Genomic DNA, 21,931 nt, shown 5'->3' with positions numbered 1-21,931 from the left:
TTAACTAAGTTTTGTTGTTGTAGTAATTGTTGTGTGAAAATTATCACGCGTTTTGACCACTTGTTGTCTTTGTGTGTGGAATTTAACCACAAGACTTGAGTGCTTCACTAGTTTGACTAGATCATAGAGGAAGCTAGAAGTTTGTAAAATGCCACTTGTAACAGAGACATATATTGTAAAGCACATTGTATTGAATGATGGTTTTGAAGCACCACTTCCTTATAAAAGTTGTTGTTCTATCTCAGCTTTACTCACTGGAGAGATAAATAAGACGTTTATATTATTTGTCTAACATGTTCATCTTCATTCTCTTTATAAATGCTTCATAGGTTTTAAAGGAAATTGACTTTAGTCTTATACTTCTTAGTGATCAAGGTCACAATGAAGGGGAAAAAAGCTAAGGAGGTATAACTTGTTTATTTATTTGCAATTTCTCACATTTGTTAAGTAAATTTATGAAATATTTGAGGGAATATCATAACATTTTGTCTTATTGTTTCATTATTTATTTAAAAACCCGTTAGCTTGACTCGTTATCTTCTAGATTTAGATCTTGTTGATATTTGTAGCATTGGACAAGGATTTTTGCATAAGTTTGTGTCTAGATACATGGAAGTCATGGAAAGCCTTCAACTTTAGCAAAATTACTTTAACTAAAGGATTTATTGTAGTAATTGTTTTTTATAAGAAAAAATGATTTTAATCTAATGAAATGCAAATGTTATTTGCATTAGTGAATTATATGAATCTCAACCATTGATCTCAAGTGAGTTGAGATCTAATCTCAATCGTCAATCACTTTGGAGATTAGCATTGTAGATTTGGTCAATAACTAAATCTTACAAAAGTAAGGCTAGGTTAAGGAGGAAGAGACACAAGAGACAATAAGTGATTGGATCACAGAGGACAATGATTCAAGGAGATCTTAGTAAGCGTGAATAAGGACTTTCATATAGAGACCAAGTCCTAGGGGAGGAGAGTGAAAATAGGTAATAGCAAGAGGAGGAAAACCTAGTAGCCATAAATCAACGAAAATATTTTTGGGCACCAAAGCAACAATCTGCATATCGAACAGGTCAATAGGTACAACAACATCCACATGGGTGTATATTAGATAGTCATGTGGACATATAGGGTGGCAGAACTAAAGAGCAACAACGGTACAATGCATTCATGCAGAGGAGTGGTTGTACAACAAAATGCAACAAAATTGTACATTCGTGCAATCACACAATATATAGTCATGTGAGTTCATATAGAGAGTCATACAAGGAGCCAATAGGAAAAGGGTTCCAAAGATTTTAGGTGTCTAATAAATTCAGAAATAGTTTGCTATAACTTGCATTTTTCTTAGTGGGCCATTTTCCTAGTAAGGAAGCCCTTGTATTTTGTGAATTTAATTAATGAACAATGGATTTGGAGAGTATAAATTTTTATGTACATGTATGAAATTGGCTCATTTTGCTTCCATTTGCTTTTTTATTTTATTTATTGTTAAAATTCCACTTGTGTAATTTATTCAGTAATTTGTAGTTTAATCTAAATTATAGCAAGGAATTACTAAGAAATATTTTCCCTATTGCTAGGGTTAACAGATCCAACCTCTTTGTGGAGTTATGGTTTTTGTGATTTCAGATTACTGCTCTTCTTACAACTTTAGGTGGAAGAAGACTTCGTCACACTCTGTAGGAACCATTTCAAGCGAAGGAATGGGAACTCCAATGCCCAATGGTCGAAGAATGTTCAAATTTCTCCAAACAAATTTAGTTCTTCCCTTTCACTTAAAATTTATGGCAAGGTTTTCTGAATGTAAATAATTAATAATTAAATAAGTTAACAATGATTAGCATATTGAAGAGGTATGTCTTAAAAAAAACATGATCATTCATGAAGGGTTACCCACCTAGGTAGATATATGGGACCCTCACTTGTAACAATCTCATCTCACTTGTATTCAAATATTCTTATATAAATATATTATTCATCCCATGATGGACATTCTTATATTTAAGATATTTTGAATATTCTGTTGCGTATAACTTTGTTTGCACCATTTGGTATTAGAGCTATTCAATCCTATGACCACTCAATAATTGCATAGAGCCAGTTTAATTTGGCATTTGGCCATTAATCTGTTGCCAACTTTGTTATCATCATGATTCAAGCATTTCACTACACAAGTTTTTGGAGGTTTTCTTTTCTCCTCTTCATTAGGCTTTTGGCCATTTAAAAATAAATAAATAAAAATACATATTACAAAAAATTATATGAGAACAAAAATATTACATATATAAATATATAAAATCACGTAAAAAAAAAAAAAATATATATATATATATATATATTAAAAGATAGATAAAAGAAGTTTAAAAAAATCGAAATCGACTTGTGCCCAATGACTGCTGCCGTCTTTTGACAACAACCAGCGGTAACCGCCATCTGCTTCCGAACATTGCCGTACGACATTGGTACAACGACCAACCACCTTCTGTCAGTCCTTGCACCATCTTTTCCAAATAATATTCACACACTTGCAACATCCATCGGGCCCCACTCAAGAAGTACAACGAAAGTTGTTTTTGCAGTGCGCTGAATTGCACAATTATACTTGTTGCACTAAACTCATTTCCTTTCTGCGAGAGATAGACTGAAGTAGGAGGCTAAGACAAGGCGTTCAACCAAAGAAAGCAAGGCTGAAAGAAGGCAAGCAAACAATCTTATGTCCATTCAAATCAATGTGTGAATTTTGAAGAATCTTTTTTACTACACCCACCGATTCATATTTAATTAAAGGTTTGTTGTTTGGGAAAAATTACAAGTGCGAAAGTTAATCATGTAAACCTTTCCAAACACGGCCATACAACCACGTCTCCTTCACAATACCATACGAGCAAGTATTTGGTCAAACGACTATATAATAATAAGAACATTAAAATATTATTTAACAAAAACAAGTGTGTGTTCAATTTTCAAAATAATTTCAAAAGAGTCGTTGAAAGTTATAAAAGGGTTATAAAGGAGAAAATAATATATATATATATATAATTGAAATAATTTAAAGAAGGAAGGATGAAGAATGGATTGTGCTAATATCATTAGGGTTTGCTCGTTTTGGAGCTGCAATCTGGCTATTGTTGCATGACTAGGCCTGGTTTTTCCCCCCTTGGACGCGCCAGGCAATGGGGAAAAGATTGCAATGTTTCAATACATAATTGACAGAAGGGGGAAAAATATCATGCTAGTGAAAGTTTCGATCGTCCTTTGCTACGATAGGGCTAGAGGGAGGTTTTGGAACACAAATGTAGTTTGGGATTTTTTCACTCGAGCTTCATATAGTTTGGGGCGCACAACAAGACTTCTGTTGGGTTGCAAGGATGAGCTGTGTGTTGCCGAATTGCTTGGTTTTTCTCCTGGTAGCCATTGTTGTCTCTGGGTGTGGGAAGAGTGATATTCTTTCTGGTAATAGCGACGAGATTGGAGGTCTTCGTGCTGTACCAATGGATCTGATGTTTTATTCCCAAAGAAAAGGGTCTTTGTGCCTTAAATTCAAGGGCAATATTGGCCCTTTGGAAGTCTTCATTGAACATGATCGCTTTATGATGGAGTTCGGACTCAAACCTGTACATTGGAGTAGATCCGACGTTATATTCGGAGGACCCTCATTCTTGGTGAGGGTAAAGGAAGAATACCCTTCAGGAGCACGAAATAGGGGTTTTGATGGAATGACGCACATAGGATTCAAACCCACGCTGTCCAACAACATCAACAAACTATCTTTCAGCTTTAATCCTTTGCTTTTCATGCAATGCGGCGGGTCGAATCATGTGCCTCTTCTCAAGGACGTCAACACTCCTTGTTGGCATGCGACCCTCACTGGTCTTCTTAGATTAAAGACAACGAGGTCTAGGGTTAATTTTGGCTTTCAACTTCTGAATTCCATTGAAGGGAAGAATGAACACAAACTGTTTGTTGAAAACACTGAATGAACTACCTACCAAGGAGGTGGAACAAGTGAGAAAGATAACAATGTGTTTGACATAATTCATCAATCAACCAGGGAGGGAAATGGGGATAGTTCTTTCTACAATTTACCCATTTTTGTTCATCTCTATCTGGACAATCCCTCAGCGTCTTGGTCAATGCAACCGATGATGTTCCAAGCTCCAAGATAAAACAAAATCGTTGATAGGAATTCAGGTTAGTTCGCTCATACTTCTTTACAATGGTAGACAACAAAATCTAGGTCACGTACTCAGAGATTATGGCATTGCGAAGGATGCCTCCATATATCTAGTTGCATGCCTGAATGGTGGTGCAAGGGGTGGTGGAGAATCTATGACTTTAAAGCCTATTAAATTTAAGGATGCCCTTAAGTCAGGATCCACCTCTCAATAAGCCCACACAGCTCCTAGGCTGTTCCAGGTGGACAAAAATTACGACGTTCCTTCTGTTGAAATTCAAACCCAACTTTGGAGGACTTTCTTGAGCTCTACTTTGAGAACGACCTGATTTGTTGCTTCAATGGCTTATGGCCATACTCAACAGCCCTTTATAAGTGGATATAAGAGCTATGGAATTCAAAGTGCAAGGTTATTTTTTGTTCCAATGTTTTCTTTATAGTTATGTTCGTTGAATCAAAGGATTATTAGAAGGCCCTAACTGGTGGGCCTTGGTTTTGGAGTAAATTAGGTTTGTTAATTACCCCTTGGTTTATGGATTTTGATCCATCTTCAACAATCATTACCAAAATTCCTAGCTGGGTTCGACTTCCTAATTCGTGGGTCCATCTATGACATTTTTTAATTTTTGAGGGTATTGGTAATACCTTGGGCCATTATATTACCACAGATACCTCCCGAGGGCAGTATGGTTTGTACACATATGAAAGAATTTGTGTGAACTCTCCGGAACGAGAGCTAAGTATCCCACTTTTTAGCTCCAAAGGAGGAGCCTTAGGATGAGCTTCAGGTGGTTGTCGAGCAGCCACATGCAGTGGCGCAAACAAGAGGTAAAGTGGAGGCACCCACTCAACCAAAAACTTCTAGAGAGGGGAGAAAGAGAACCAAAGAAGTTGATAGACTGTTGCAGGATGCAAGAGAGAATGTGGGAGCCCCCACATCACAACGCAAGGATTATTAAAATAATTAATTATTTTTAATGGATGCCTAGGTCTAAACTTAGAAAATTAAATAATTAAAAGGTATTAATAACACTGGGCGTGAATCTTCTTGAAAAAGACGGAGATCGAGTCAATATGATCTAAGCTATTGATTAGAATTTAATTTGGGTCGTTGATTACTCAATAAGAAGATTATAAGGACTTCGATGGGCATTTGGAAGAGACATCGGGTGAGAGATCAGAGATCGATTTTCTCAAGAGAGCAGCACAACAGTTGTCGGAGAGGTCATCGAGGATATTTCTTGCATTGAGGGGCAAGGATAGTTTTCCGGTTGGAGAGTTTCCTGATTCGGGGATACATTGCAGAGGAGGCAGAGAGATCCAGAAGAGGCAGCGCAGAGCCTAAGAGGAGATTCAAATTTCGCTGGAGAGTCGAGTTCTAGAGCCAGAAGCCGGGGTGTGAGACCGGAAAGGCAAAGATTCAAAATTCTAGAGGCAAATCGACCAACAAGAAGGGTGACGCAGAGCCTAGTAGCTGTGACGCTGAACTGCGTAGGCTGACGCAGAGGTAGCGCAGAGGCAATGTGGGGCTTGCCATCCAAAGCCTAAATCAATATTGAATCTCCAGTGATAATGTGAGGTATTTCTCACTAATTTCTCTGCCAATCAGATTCTCTGTATCAAATAGTCAATAAAGCATCCAAAGATTGTATTTAGAAACTACTGCATAATAATACAAACCCTCAGCTGTTACACCGGTTTTCCCGCATTGGGGTTTTCTAGGAACATTTGTCCAAAAACAACGATGTCACTTGTGTATGTGTTATTTCTTCTTGTTTAATTCTTGTTTCTGCATATAATTTAATTAGTGAAGGTTGCAGTCGTATTTACTTCAACATTTAAAATGGAACACAATAAATAACTTGCATGAGTTAACTAATAGGAGAAGTAATATCAGTTTGTTGTAGTAGGATTCGGGTTTTTCCAAATTTTCACATGGTATTAGAGTGCAGGTGAAGCAAGAGAGAAAACTAGAAGAGCCTAGCATTGAAGAGAAAGAGGGAGGTCGAAGTGCTGCATAGGCAACAGATCGAATCCCCAGAGGGATTGCGCAGTCCAAGCCAAAAGGGCAAGATTCTCGACATAAATCTCTATCTGAGTGAGTTAACAGAGAGGTAAGGTTTCCAGTTTGTGATTTGTCAGTGGTAGAGTGAGCAACACAACAACAGATTCAACGCATAGCAATCTTCAGGTGGGATGTAGTTTTTTGCTGGGTCAGAAAAGCATTGGAAGAAGACAATTTTTGAGGGAATTTCTTCCTTAGTGAATTCTGAGCCAAGGAATTATATTTCTCAGTTGGTGAGAAGCAGTAGCAAGGAGCAGATCTACTAACCCCAGCAGGGAGTGCATAGGCCCGCCTAGCAGCTGCGCAGAGGAGAGAGGGAGCAGATCTACTAACCCCAGCAGGGAGTGCATAGGCCCGCCTAGCAGCTGCGCAGAGGAGAGAGGGAGCAGTTCGACTTTTTATTGGCACGGATGGTAGCTAATGGGCTGAGAGATCAAGATCGATTAGACGAAGCATCCAACTATGTGATCTGGAAGGCTAGGATCTCCTACCTTCTAGACAAGCATGATCTCAAAGCTTATGCCGATAGTGTGGTAGTTGAACCTGCCGATGCAGATCCGCTCAAAAAGTACAAGGCTGAGATGGCGAAGTCCAAGCGGTTGATCCTCGACGGAGTGAGGGATTACGTTGTATGTCACATTGTTGACAAAGGGACGACCAAAGAGATGTGGGATGCCTTGGCTACGTTGTATCAAGGATCTTCTGAGCAGTGAAAGATGTACTTGGAGGAGAAAATGAGATCCACGAGGATGCAAAAGGGGGAACGCATTGATTTGTTCCTATCAATGCTTCAGGAAGTCTGATATCAGTTGGCGGCTGTAGGACCAACGTCTCAGCCTACAAAGATGGTGAGGTTGGCCCTGAATTCAGTCTCGGAAGAATGACAAGTATTTGTCCAAAGTATCCAAGACAGAGAGAAATTATCAAATTCGGAAGGGATGTGGGCCGCTCTTCAACAAGAAGAGATGAGGCAAGACTTAATCAAGTGCAAACTTGATGGCAATAGCAACAGTAGGTGGGATGAAGCCTAAGGAGGAGGAGGAGAATGCAACCCTTGCATCAAAGGGGCAGTGGGAGCAACGAAGGTGGAAGAAGAACGTCTCGAAAATCAAATGTTTCCAGTGTGGTGAATTTGGTCACTATGCTACACAATGTCCTCTCAAGAAGAAGGACAAGGACGAGAAACATGATTCGCAGGCTACAACCACAAAGATCGAGGAGGAGGAGTTTACCATGATTTCCCAGATACCTCAAGGGGAGAGTTGGGGTGATCTAGTACTGTAGTTTGAAATAACTACAAATGGGCAAGATCCTTGAGGAGTCCACCTCTTGATCCTTGCTACGGGAGCCCATAGTCAGTAGTAGCAAGATGGACCAGTGTCAGGTGGTGCAGTCAAATGCCAGAGTGATAGATGCAGTGGCTAGTAGCAGTCAGATATTGAGCAACGCAGCGCTAGTATTGGTAGCAGTGCAGTTAGCACATAGCAGAGTCAGCGACATCGTAGAGACTTCAATGACAACACAGAGGCTAGAAGCAGTCAGAACGTAGACGACGGATGCATCATACTGAACACAATTGGTTCAGTGTTTTGGTTATTTTTTCATTGTAGTTGTTGCAGAAGACAGCAATAGCAGTTGGAGCAGAGTTGCAGTGCAAATGCTGTTGGCAGCAACACAAGTGCAACCTTTGTGCAGTAGTTGTTGGGTAGTGATGTCAGAGATCAACAGCGCAGAGGAAGATGTTACAGAGTCAAGGTGATGCTTCAACAAGTTGCATTACTAGAGCACATTCCTCGCTAAGAGGGAGTGTGAATTCTGGTAGCATCAGATGTGCTCTAAGCCTCAAAATTCGCAAGGAGGCTAGAACACGTGTATTCCAGAATACCCAAAAATCATTTTGGGAAATTCCACCGGGAGACAGTTTTATTAAAATAATTAATTATTTTTAATGGATGCCTAAGTCTAAACTTAGGAAATTAGAATAATTGAAGGGTATTAATAAAATTGGGTGTGAATCTTCTAGAAAAAGACAGAGATCGAATCAATATGATTTGAGCCATTGATTAGAATTTAATCTCAGTCGTTGATTACTCAACGAGAAGATTATAAGGACTTCGATGGGCATTTGGAAGACACAGAGTGAGAGATTAGAGGTTGATTTTCTCAAGAGAGCAACACAATAGTTGTCAGAGAGGTCATTGAGGAGATTTCTTGCAGTGAGGGTCAGGGATAGTTTTCCGGTTGGAGAGTTTCTTGATCTGGGGATACATTGCAGAGGAGGCAGAGAGAAATCCAGAAGAGGCAGTGCAGAGCCACGATGGGCAACGTAGAGTCACGCTAGGCAGCGTAGAGCCACGTTGAGGGAGTGTAGAGCCATGTTGAGGCAGCGTAGAGCCCGAGAGGAGATTCAAAATTCGCTGGAGAGTCGAGTTCTAGAGCCAGAAGCTGGGGTGTAAGACCGGACAGGCAGAGTCAAAGTTCCAGAGGCAAATCGACTAGCAAGAAAGGTGACGTAGAGCCTAATAGCTGTGACGTTGAACTGCGTAGGCTAACATAGAGGCAGTGTGGGGCTTTCCATCCAAAGCCTAGATCAGTGATGAATCTCCAGTGATAGTGTAAGGTATTTCTCATAAAATTTCTCTGCCAATCAGATTCTCTGTATCAGATAGCTAGTAAGGCATCCAAAGATTGTATTCAGAAACTATTGCATAATAATACAAACCCTCAATTGTTGCACGGATTTTCCCACATTTGGTTTTTCCTGGGATTTGCCCAAAAACAACAGTGTCACTTTTGTGTGTGTTATTTCTTCTTGCTCAGTTCTTACTTCCGCATATAATTTAATTAATGAAGGTTGTAGTCGTATTTACTTCAGTAAATAACTTGCATGAGTTAAGAAGTAGGAGAAGTAATATCAGTTTATTGTAGTAGGATTCAAGGTTTTCCGAATTTTCACAATATATTGTGATAATCAGAGTTGCATTAAGCTCTATGAGAATCCAATATTTCATGACAGCCCAAGCACATTGATATCCAATATCATAATTTGCGGGACTGTGTGCAAAGGAGAATTATGTTGTTACAGTACATTCAACTGAGGAGCAAGATGTTGATATCTTGACAAAGGCATTGTCAAGAGGTAAATTCAAATTCCACATGCGCATGATAGGGACGATGAAAAATCTCTTTCTTGCTAAGAGGGAGTGTTGAAAAAATTGTAGCAATGAAGGCTCAATTTGACTTTAGCCTTAGTCAAATTGAGTAAATCGAATTTCCACATTAGTAGGACAACTTGGAGTCAGTTAACTAGTGTGACAGATCTTGTCACTCAGTTAGCTCAGTAAATTCGAGTTAAAGGGCTTCAAGTTCAGTTATGCATGTGTGATTGCTAAATTTTAGTAATCCATTAAGTTACCTTTAGTTGTATTCAATTAATTGACCTCGAACTATTGATAAAGTCAGTTGAAGGTCAGTTGTGCAGTGGGCCAACAGTCTAACTCAGAGATCTGTCAGTTAACTGATCAATCAACCCAAAATAACTAGTGCATGCAAGGAATTCGAGTTCCTCAGCTGAAGTGGAGATGACAAGGTAGTGTAACAAGAGTTGTAGACTAGTTTTGAGTGTACATGTGTTGCATGAGTCAAAACATCAATCCTTAGGAATTGTACAATCAATTTGGATGAAATTCCTATTTTTTAGGGGCTAATATCCTCAAGATTGCGCAAGGAAATAGGAGGCTTGGTGAGCAAATAATTGGCTAAGTGTTGGCCATAGTTTCTAAATGAGCAAAGATAGTTGTTATTCTTTTGCAAGTTGAGCTCAAAGTTGGAACTAACAATTGTAATAGTTTCTCTATTCAACTGATTAATGCAAAGAGACTTGAGGGGTTTCTCCCAATTGGGCTCCCCTAGAAATCATTGTGTATTTGTGGTTTTGCTAATTGCATGTCTATGCAATTTGCTCTAAATTGTGATTTCTATTCCGCAGATCAATAGAGTAGAATTGTCTCTTGTTTTTCAGTTTGAAATCTTGAGCAATTGCAATTTATATAGTTCACTCCCCTCTCTTCTCTTTTGTGGGATATGTTAGAGGCCTCATTGTGATAGAGCTGAAGGAGGCTCTAGTTTTTACAATTACTCATTTGAACTCTGACTAGGGCTCCCCAATGGTGGCATATTGAATCTCAATTCGTCTTCTTGGCCAAAGGTGGAAAGCATCATAATGTCACTCAATCTTTGGTTGGAGTATTGGTCTTTGTCAAACTAATTTGGATAAAAATTGCATTGAAGAAGAGTCTGCGAGGGACCACATAGGCCTTGGTGGTCAAGATAGTGGGAACTGGTCTCTGTGCAAGACAATGGGCAAGATGACCATTCGTCGAGTCCAACGCCACCAGATGGCTCAAGAGCAAGGTCTTAGAGAGACTAGGGATCCTCCATTATCATTCTCTCTCACTTACGATGGTTGCCCTCCATCTCCAAATGAACTAGTCCTAATTCTCCGTCAGTTGCATATTTTTATTATCCAATTGGATCGGACTTGCCAGGACGACCACAATGATATCCCAGACTTCATGGAACACCTGCAGCGGAATTAGTGGCAAACTCATGACATATCGGTTGGCTTGTGGAGAGGGCAAAGGTGATTACAAGAATAATTAGACCAACTGGAAACTTGGATTGCTCATATGGAGGGTCATGTCCATTGTGATTTCAACCCCCCATCCACTCCAGGTTTAGCTTTAGATCACCTAGTTTCAGTAAATACAAATGAAGATTAATGTGTTGCAATTATTTTTTTGTGTTCTTTATTTTTTGGCAGTGGGTACCGGGTAGTGTAAGCAAACCATTCTCTTTGGCAATTTATTTTGTACTTGGGCATGCCCTTGTTGTCCAATAAATCTAGTAAGAGTGAGGCCAACAAGTTTTTTTAGCAAAATGTTAAAACAATGTAATCTTCTAAAGTAATAGATATCCTTGATTTACAAAAAAATAATTCATATGTATATATATAGCCTCAAGGGTTAGCTTAATTGGTTGAATTATTGTCATTAAAACACCTTGCTAATGGAAGGTCATAGGGTTATTCTCCTCGACACTCTTGGGGTTAATAAACCGGCAGAAAGTGATCTCTTCGAGTGGATCTGCTTGAATAATTTCCATGAATGTAACAGCCACCTATCTGGTATCTATGAATTACATTTGAGAAAGAAAAAATAAATAAATAAATCATATGTATTATTAATAAAACATGCATTTTTTTTATACCATTAAAAAAATTAATCGTACATTGTTAAATTTAAAATAATTTTTTTAATATATATATTCCAACAAAAATAATAAATTTTCCTTTCATAATTTGAGCTGAAATTTTATTATTGCAGTTATGTCCCGATGAAATTTAAATTTAGATCAAGATACACAGTTTTTTTCAGCTACATCTTTACTCGTGCAAACCCATTTTTCCTGATATTTACATTTACTATTTTATAGTTTTATTTTTATTTTTAAATCATGGTGAAGTGAGCCATGGTTTGAAAGTCAAGTCTCAAGCAAACGCAAATGCGAGCAGATGGTAGAAATCCCACTGAAATGTGGAAGCATGAAAGTAATCACTGGCTTAGGCAGGGGTTTCGGACTCAAATTTTAAATGGTGTGGCAGTCACCACACTTAAATTTGAGCATCCTTCACGCTGACAAGATTTAAGCGCGAAATTTATCTGCCCTTAATCGGCCAAGAAAATTGGCTTTGAGGCTGCCCAGGTAAAGACAGTCTCCCACCTCCATAGCAGACGTAACCATTGACATAACCTTCCCGTTGGAATCATCAAAACTTTTGATGGGTTCACCCTCCTCTCCCACCTTCACCACCATGGCCTGGTTCTTCTGAAATCCAATCCATTCCAACAGATATGGATATGTTGCAAATATATGCTTCAAGATCCCATACCTATATACAAATTCCAGTGGTCTCGAACGTATCCGCTTCACAAATAAACAAATTAGTGACCATATTAGTCAATTCTCCTCCTGCACATAAGATATTTCTTGTAAACAGATTTAGTGATGTAAGATCCTGTTGCATGCTTACCCCTATGAGAGCAATCCAGTATGACTGCCCGTCTGCGGCGATATTTATGTTGTCAGGACCTCCAGGCAAATTTTCTATGAAAATTTCTGTGCTTCCAAGCTTCTCCCCTTTGATCCAATGTTTTAGGCATCTGAACCTGAGCAACAAATTCTCCAATTATTTAGAGGAACAATAAAAATATTTAACTTTCATATATCTAATGTATGGATATTTGAGCAGAGACAGAAGCAACAGTATGGTAACAATTATTAGTAGTATTCTTTATAATATCTCAGATAAATCAATGCTACGCTAATGTAAATATATTATCTACTTACTTCCATGTCTCACATATGAGGATGTAGTCTTCCTCTGATGAAAGAGCAACTCCATTTGCAAACCCAAGACCATCAAGTAAAACCGTAGTCTTCTTTGTTATTGGATCATATTTCAGAAGCCTGCCATGGGGTTTTGCTTCCAAAAGATCCAGAAAGAATCTGTCAACTCCAAACTTGGTGCTTGAATCTGAGAAATACACATTTCCATCGCTAGCCTCGACAACAGTATTAGCTAACCTATAAAACCCCACCTGTACCCTTTGTTATATTTTATGAAAACAAAAGCAAAGAACGTTCTGTTCTTTCAAATGGTTAAGTGTCACAGTTGAAAAGACATAAAAGGGTTTCAATCCAACAAACCTGATCGGAATTCCATCAACTTCTGAAGCTAAAAGAAATATTTGATCATCATTAACCTTCAGCAGGCCCTGTAAAATAATCTGTCTTATGAATACAAGAGACATGAAGTTTCAGTCTCACAGTAGCAAATGCCCATTTAAGCCCCAGTTTGGTATGCATCTGCATAAGTTTCTCAGCTAAAAATTGTATATCCGGAATTTGCAATGTGTCAATATGCATATCAAACATAGATTTAGATGGATATAGAAATACATAACAATTTTTTGCATATAGATACAATAGAAATGAAATCACACAGTAACACAAACTGATTTAAAATTCAATTTTATCGATACAGTGATAAAACCTATCATAATTCAGTTATCAAACTCAATTTATATGCATCTCTAAAATTTTAACTTCAAATTTGTATATTTCAAAGTTTCAAATTTAATACGTAACATAGGTCAATATTTAATACGTAACATAGGTCAATATTTAATACATAACATAGCTCAATTTAAACCCATTTTGATATGCATATTTATAGATTTCCCAGCTTTAAGTAACACATCTCCAATTTCGTGTTGTATAACATTAAGCATATCAAATCCAGATTAACATGGGTATAGAACCTGCTGAACAATTTTCTCATATAGATACAAGAGACAGAAAGGTTCACTGTTAATTTTAGGTATGTTCTATGCTTAAAGCAATTTATTTCAATTTTCACAGTTAGCTCAATATCATTTCCAAATTAGATTCACATCAGCATTAAAGTAAACTGCAGATAGAACATAAACATAAATCGCAGAAGACAAACCAAGACAAGAGGACACAAGATGTGGCGCTAGCCAGGGACAAACGCCAATGTGGGTAAACCCTTGATCAATTCTTCTTATATGGTCTTCAATAGTTCAGCAGAGGAGAGATAGTACGTTTACAACAAAAGTCAACACTTTGACTTATCTAGATAACAGCATAGATCATTTCTAAGAAGATGATACATGAGATCAGTGGAAAACATGCTGCTTCAACTGATTCTCCAAGGTGACTCCTTCACCTATCGTTATGCTGCATTTCGTCATCATGCTGCACCTCACCGCGCTACACCCATCATCACTGTGTTGCATCTCATCATGCTTCATTAATCATGACTGTACCCATCACTGTACTGCATTATGTGCCATTGTTGCACCATGTTGCCATACTGACCTATGTGTTCGCTGCATCTTGCTTGCTTATTGTCCCTAGCATGCTTGTTGTCCTTTGCATGCTTGTTGTTGCATGCTAGCTGTCCCTTGCATGCTAGCCATAACATTGCATGCTTGGTGTATTTTTTGCTAAGTATCATACAACTGTCCCAATGTTAGTTAGTTGTCCCTTGCATGCTACTCCCCTTCGAAGACAGATGCTCTGGCTGTTCCAGCAGTTTCGGCAATTTCGGTTGTTCCCGACCGTTTCGGCAATTCCGGCTATTCCTGGTAATTCCAACTTTTCCCGGCAGTTCCGACAGTTCTTGCTGTTCCCGTCAGTTCCGGCTATTCCCAGCAGTTCCAGCAATTCCGGCTATTCCGACTATTCTTGACAGCGCTGGCAGTTCCGACAGTTCTGGCTTCTCCCGGAAGTTCTAGCAGTTTCGGCTTTTCCCGGAAGTTCTAGCAGTTCCGGCTTTTCTCAGCAGTTCTCGCAGTTCCAGCTTTTCTCGGTAGTTGCGGCTTTTCCCGGCAGTTCCGACAATTCCAGCTATTCCCAGCAGTTCCGGCTTCTGCCCTCTGGATTAGGGCAGCATTATCCCTTAGGATCTCTCCTCCTACTAAACCCAAAGACAAGTAGAGAGGAAGAGATCCCAAGTGTGTTGAAATGACTTGAAGGCCACCTCTATTTATACTAAAACGTTGAGCACAAATGGGGTTTATTTGGTTGCTAGCCGATCTTGATGAATCTCAGCTTCATCAGACAGCTATCAATCCTCTCATACTACGTCCGAGGTGTTTTGCTTCAAGCCATAGAGAGCTTTCTTCCACCTGTATACATAAGATTCCCAATCATGAATCTCAAACTCCTCGAGTTGTTCCAAACCTATGCACCTGCTGCATGAGAGGAATGGTCCCCTTATAAGATTTTCCTTCGGTACATCTCCGAAATGTACCTTCATGCTCTTCTTGAATTCAGGGATCCCTATCACCATCTTACTCACATCGAGTAGGGCCCCATAAGTAGACCTCCGGTGTTATAGATGCGATATGTCAATTGACATGATCCCCAATGGACCATCCTGCAACTTGATACAAATTGCCAACCCTGAACCCATGAGAAAAAGCATCTTTGAAAATTCTATTTTTTTAACACGTACCTTTCTATCGATGAATGCCACCCTGAAACCTTTGACTTCCATTTCCGAGATGGACACCAAGTTCTTTTTGTGATTAGGTACATAAAAGAGATTCTTGTAAATGAATAGAGTTACCCTCATTCAATTGAGGGGTAACATTCCCTACACCCTTTCCAGGATAGGTGGCATCGACTCCAAGTATAATCCCATGGTTGTTTTCGTCTCTACCAAATTCGAGAGAGCACCCTTCTATCCGATGAGGTGCCTTCAAGCACTACGATCAATAAGCGAGATTCCCAAAGAATCTGAAGGAGACAGCGAATACAAGATAACGCTTCTTCATCTTATGAAAAACAACATTTGATTCTTCATACCTGGGGTTCCTTGCTTTCTTTGAAGAGTCGGCCATTTCCTTGTTGACCTGCATTACCTGTCATTACTCTGATCATTGAAGATGTCCCTGGAATGATTCTTATCATCATCAAGTGATGTGTCCCTACCTCAGACACTCCTTTGCATAATGGTCGAACTTATTACAACTAAGGCATCTGTCTTTCCCAATGTTACCAGACTCGGAATCGGCGAGGCAAAAGAGCGAAGAGTTTTAATCGGATAGGGGAAAAATTGGGAAAAAATCAGTGAATTCAATAATCTAAGATATACACATATATTGAATTAAAAAAAAAAAATACATTGATATTTAATAAAGCCATGTCCAAACAATGCATAATATCAATGGATGTCCAAAATATCATGAATGAATAACTATCTCATATATGTTATAAGTCCAAACATGATCCAAAGTACTCGGTCTTGACTCCTAACCTGTGACTACATCGAACCAGAAGCATCTGCTTCTAAAAGTTTATAAATACTGCATACTAATCAATAAAAAAGCAGTAACTGAAATCTCTTGACTGTTGCTAAAATGATACGATAATGGTTTGCTACTGAAGTCTCTGACCAAGTACATGTTGAATCTACAATGGAGCACACTACACACTATGCCTCTATTACACTATGACTCTATTACATGGACTCTGGAGTAAATTGAAACTGAAACCAAGCCTCTATTACCTTTTCAACGTATGAGTTGTAGGCCTGAGCAGTGAGAAAAGTCAATTACAGACCGACTTTTAATTTTTAACCTAACTAAACTACACAACGAAAAATGCGGGAACCCTAAAAGTTAAAACTCGTGCCCCTCGAGTTGAGGGTTGAAAATCACCTTAGCCGCCGCCTAAACCGCAATTAATCGGTGAGTTGCAAGTGAAACTCGCGTTGACCATGAGTCAAACACAGTCAACACGAGTTTGACTCGCCCATGGTTGAATCGGATCATTTGAGGGAAGAGCAGAGTTTGACTCGTGATTAATCGCGAGTGATCGGAGATTCATGTTTCATTGGTCTTTCCTTCCACCCTTAGATCCGAGCTTCCCAATGAAGTGATCTTAAGATAGGCCAATCAGAAACTTCCACTGTGCCATTCTAATAATATTCTCTGCTTCGACTTCACCTTCAGTGAATTTGAAGAGGAATGAGGAATCCATTGATCCTTTTGTCCTTTCCCAACTGTCTTCGGTGTGTTAGAGTCGGTCTGGTCAGTCCTCAGTCAGAGATCAAAACTCATTATGCATTTCATTTTTAGGTGTCCCGCTCCATTCATTTAGCTGCATTCCGCTAGGGGCATGCCATGATCTAACGGGGAAGGTCATGCTAGTCATCTCCCCTCATGTCTGGCTCCTGCTGGCTTAGGTCTTTGTGTCAATAATCACTAGAGTCCATGACAGTCAAGGTTTGGTCCTTTAACAGTCAAAAGTCATTTTTGGTCATTAGGTCTAGGGGTTAAATCAATTTGGTCTTTAAATATGTCTAGTAAAGCCATGCAGGCCAGAGTGATGCCCTTGCAAAGTAATGATTCACAAAGTTTCATCGCCATATTGATAAACTTCGACTGTTCTTCAAAACAGAAAAGTCAAACAGTGTTATTGGTGGCAAAATTTTCAAAAAGGGTCGACAATTGATTTTTTCAGGTGCAGTCATGGTTTCCGTGGCCAAATGCTTTGTCATGCAATCCCTGCAAAGAGTGTCGAAAATTTCATCGTTTGAGCCAAAATTTCAGAGGAAAAGTGAAAATCAGGGTTGTTTTAAAGTCAGTGAAAAAGTGCCAAACATGACATTAGAAAAGTGGGTTTTTTGAAAAAGCAAATTTAAATCATGACCTCCAATTCTTTATACACAAGTTTTCATCCAAAATCAAACTCATTGTGCAATCAAAGGCATAGAGGAAACGTCGCAAAGTCGTGGGTGTGCAAGCGCGTGGTTTGAAGCAAGTTGGAGGAAGTTTCTGGGGCGCGGCGCACACAGGCAGGGGCGCAGCGCACACACAGGCGCGGCGCACACGGAGCCCGCCGCAGTGCAAATTTTTAACCAGTACGGCGCACTGGGCTTTGCACGCGGCGCACTGGGACAAAGCGCCCAGAAATTCACCAAACTCCCTCAAATTTTTGTGAGGCCCCTCTAATTGCCAGGTAGGCTCGAAACATCACTTGTTCATCAATTTTTATGAGTGATATGGTGGTTTAGTGACTGTGTTTAAATGCAAAAAATTTCATAAAGTTAACCTCAAGAAGACACCAAAGAAAAACCATTTTGCTAGGGTTGTGTAACAGTGTTACTACTGCCAAGGCTTTATTTTTGCTACCCTACCCCTGTTCCTTGTTCCCCTATGCCATTTTTCCTATTATCACTACCCTAACACTACCAAACTCATATTCCCTCTCCCCTCCTCCTATTACTCAATAAAAACCCCAAACCCTACCTTATTAAAACCCCAAACCCTAACCTATCAAAATACCCAAAATCCCTACAAATACCTAAACAAAATTCTCCCTATAACCCCTATTCCCATTACATTACTCCCCTCCTAATACTCCCTTGTTTTATTGTTCCCCTTGGTGGCAGATATCACAAACAACACCCAGCTTCACCATCATCAAAGGGGCAGCCTAAATATAGTTTATGTACAGCAGTCATGGCATCTGAGGGTTCATCAGAATATGAGGGGGAAACTCACAGTGATACAGCTTCAGGGGAACAGGCTCTCAGGAGACATCATAGGAGTGGCAAACATGTTAGGGATGAGCCAAACACCCTAACTGAGTTGCAGGCATGCCCGCTTGCTATGTCATGTTTCCAGCACCTAGCATGTTTTGAATTTTGTCAAAGGGTGGCAAATGTTAGAGTTCATCATGAGTTGGCCCATCGTTTTGTGCTTCACCTACATGGAGGTCAGTCTACCTTGGTCGGGGTCACCTTCACATTGACACCCGAAACTATCTCAGTGGCAACAGGCATACCAAATGTTGGAGAACAGTGGCATAAGAAGAAGAAGGTGGATAGACATCATTATGAGCCTTACATTAAGGCCAGTTGTTTGAGGCATCTCACGAGAGTCTTCCCATTCAGATTTTTTAAAGATGAGTATGCTCCGCTCATGAAATTGATCATGAAGTACTTCAGTTGTGAGGGGAGGTTTTCTCGCCTATATGCCTATCACATCAGGTTGCTCATGCACTTTACCAGAGTGCGGATGATGACCCTCCCATTCTTCATTTGCGGGAACATAGAGAGGATGAAAATTTTCATGCAGCATAAGACCCCTCAGCAGCAGCTCAACAGTGTTTATCACTTCACTCTTATCCGGATTTTGGTGGATCATCAGTTGGGATTGCAGGGCATTTCTTGGGAGGACTTCATCTCCCGTGACTTCTTCAGCACTCCACAGGTAGTATCAGAGGCAGAGCATGAGATAGGTCGTCCTTCACATCAGTATGAGCGCCACGAGACTGCTACTATGCCAGTATTCATCACCTGTCAGAGAGGCAGTAGACATTTGTTTGCAGCGGCAAAGCGAGTGTTATCTCCACCCAGGGTGGAAGGGGCCTCGCTTCCTACATCGACAACACAAAAACAGGACAGAGGTAAAGAGCCAATGCATGATGAGGGGCCTTCAGGAGAGCCATCAGGTGAACGAGAGATAGAGTTCGTTCTCCTTCATGATGATGAGACAGATACAGAACCGACAAATGCAGAGCTTAGAGAGATCATCCACGAGCAGCAATCAGTGATTGAGGCCTTATCACTTGACTTGGAGAGGGCTAAGTGGAACATGAAATACCTGGAGCAGAGGAACAAGCAGCTGGAGGATCAGCGGGCGATCATGGAGCTACAAAACATTCGTGAGCATCGCCAAGCTACACAAATGATCACGAAAGACACATAGCATTCTTCAGCAGGGCTATAAGAGATGCAGCTTTAAAGTACAACATCATTGAGAAGCAAGCCCTGGCACTGGTGAAGGCATTGAAGGATTTCCGGGTATATATTCTACATTCTCATATTCTGGCCTATGTTCCTAACGCTGCTGTAAAAGATGTTCTAGTGCCGACCGATCCGGAAGGAAGAAGAGGCAAATGGATTGCAGCCCTACTGGAACATGATGTGGAAATAAAGCCCACAAAGCTGGTCAAAGGACAGGGATTGGCGAAGTTAATGGCCGAATCAAACTTGCATGCCTTGGACATAAATCTGATCGCTGCTATGTCCGATGAGAACAAGGAAATATCATCCATTCAGGTATCTGAAATGTTTGCTCTGTCCCCATGGTATTCAGATATAATATATGTGCTAAAAAATCTATCACCACCGCCTGGCATGACTAGAAATAAAGCGAGAACACTCAAGTTGAAGGCTGCCAAGTTTTGCATTCTAAATTCTGCGCTGTATTGGAAAGATCCTGGTGGCGTTTTGTTAAATTGTTTGGTGGAAGAGGAGGCAAAGAAAGTCATGGAGGATTTCCACGGAGGAGAGTGTGGTGGTCACCTTTTTTGGAAGTCAACAGCAAATAAAATTTTGAGAGCAGGGTACTATTGGCCTACATTGTTTGCTGATGTGTACAAGATGGTCAAGCGCTATCATAAATGTCAGATTTTCGAAGGAAAACGGAAATTACAGCCTTTGCCACTTGAGCCTATTGAGGTGAGCACTCATTTCCAGCAGTGGGGGTTGGATTTCATTGGTGAAATTCATCCCGCTTCTTCTGGTCAGCATAGATGGATCCTCACAGCGACAGATTATTTCACGAAATGGATTGAGGCAACTCCCACCAGACAAGCTACAGATACGGTAATCATTTCATTTCTTGAAAATAACATCTTGTCTCGCTTTGGTTGTCCGAATAAGTTAATCACCGATAATGCAGCAGCTTTCAAATAAAAAAGGATGGTAGAATTTTGTCATAAATATCATATCATTTTGGGTCATTCAACTGCCTATCATCCACAAGGCAATAGATTGGCGGAGTCTTCGAATAAATCATTGGTCAACATCATTAAAAAGCTGCTGGAAATAAATAAAAAGAGCTGAAATAAGAGGTTGGTTCATGCGCTTTGGGCACATCGGATCAGTCAGAAAAAATCCATTGGTATGTCACCGTTTGAGCTTGTTTATGGAGTTGACACAGTATTTCCCACCTTTCTTGCTGCCCCGGTAGTCAAACTTCTTCAGGAGGCCGGCAGTGAAGTAGATCCCATGCAGAGAAGGTTGAAACAAATGATCCACTTGCAGCAGACAAGAGAAAAGTTTTCAAGAACACATCCAAATTGCAGGAGAAGATAAAGAAAATTTATGACAGAAAAGCAAAGGCAGATAAATTTCAGTGGGATGATGTGGTGCTGAAGTGGGATGCAAGGAATGAAGAGAAAGGTAAGCACGGAAAGTTCGAGAATCTTTGGAAAGGTCCTTTCAAGATTGCAGCATATAGGGGTCAGAATGCCTTTCTTTTGAAGGATATGAACGGGGAAGATTGTCCAGGAGGGCCGATCAATGGTCGGCTGCTCAAGCGGTACCACTGCTGAGTTATTAACGCTGCTTCCACTATCATTGTAAATACCATTTTTATTTCAGTTTGGTTTCAGTGTGTCAAGATAGTTTTTGAGTCATTTCAATGTCAATTTTTGGTCATTTTAATTTCATAAATGAGTCAGAGTCCTGTGTTGTTGTCGAAATGATGACTCCATAGCCCAATGGACGAAAGGCACTGTCTAGCTCTTCCAGAGATCTGCTGTTCTTGGCACCTCCAAGGAGCTACCATCCCCCATTGGAGCCAATGTTAGAGTTGGTCTGGTCAGTCCTCCGTCAGAGATCAAAACTCTTTATGCATTTCATTTTTAGGTGTCTCGCTCCATTCATTCAGCTGCATTCCGCTAGGGGCATGCCGTGATCTGACGGAGAAGGTCATGCTAGTCATCTCCCCTCATGTCTGGCTCCTGCTGGCTTAGGTCTTTATGTCAATAATCACTAGAGTGCATGACAGTCAAGGTCTGGTCCTTTAAAAGTCATTTTTGGTCATTAGGTCTAGGGGTTAAATCAATTTGGTCTTTAAATATGTCCAGTAAAGCCATGCAGGCTAGAGTGATGCACTTGCAAAGTAATGATTCACAAAGTTTCATCATCATATTGATAAACTTCGACTATTCTTCAAAAATCTGTTTTGAAGAAAAGTCAAACAGTGTTATTGGTGGCAAAATTTTCAAAAAGCATC

At 40.0% G+C, this 21,931-nt stretch overlaps 1 protein-coding gene across 2 annotated transcripts in view; it reads right to left on the bottom strand.

The window, feature by feature from the left end:
* Nucleotides 1-11,582: 11,582 nt before the first annotated feature.
* The window catches only part of LOC149175405 (protein STRICTOSIDINE SYNTHASE-LIKE 4-like), a 34,040-nt gene continuing 23,691 nt past the window's right edge, over nucleotides 11,583-21,931 (bottom strand). The window contains exons 3-6 of one of the 2 annotated variants that reach the window (XM_089419637.1): nucleotides 13,014-13,093; nucleotides 12,654-12,890; nucleotides 12,337-12,472; nucleotides 11,583-12,230 (exon numbers count right to left, since the gene is read on the bottom strand). In XM_089419637.1, the coding sequence (XP_089275763.1) occupies nucleotides 11,949-12,230; nucleotides 12,337-12,472; nucleotides 12,654-12,890; nucleotides 13,014-13,093 (735 nt within the window). In that variant the 3' untranslated portion in view covers nucleotides 11,583-11,948. The remainder of the gene's footprint in view (nucleotides 12,231-12,336; nucleotides 12,473-12,653; nucleotides 12,891-13,013; nucleotides 13,094-21,931) is intronic. The other variant, XM_089419638.1, reaches the window with a different exon arrangement.

Source organism: Pinus tabuliformis, chromosome 4_1 (genome assembly GCF_031772625.1).
Source record: "Pinus tabuliformis cultivar Carrire ecotype Pingquan chromosome 4_1, CPIR1, whole genome shotgun sequence".
NCBI classification, from domain to species: domain Eukaryota; kingdom Viridiplantae; phylum Streptophyta; class Pinopsida; order Pinales; family Pinaceae; genus Pinus; species Pinus tabuliformis.
The sequence above is the reverse complement of the archived record's forward strand: the minus strand, read 5'-3'. Positions and strand labels throughout refer to the sequence as shown.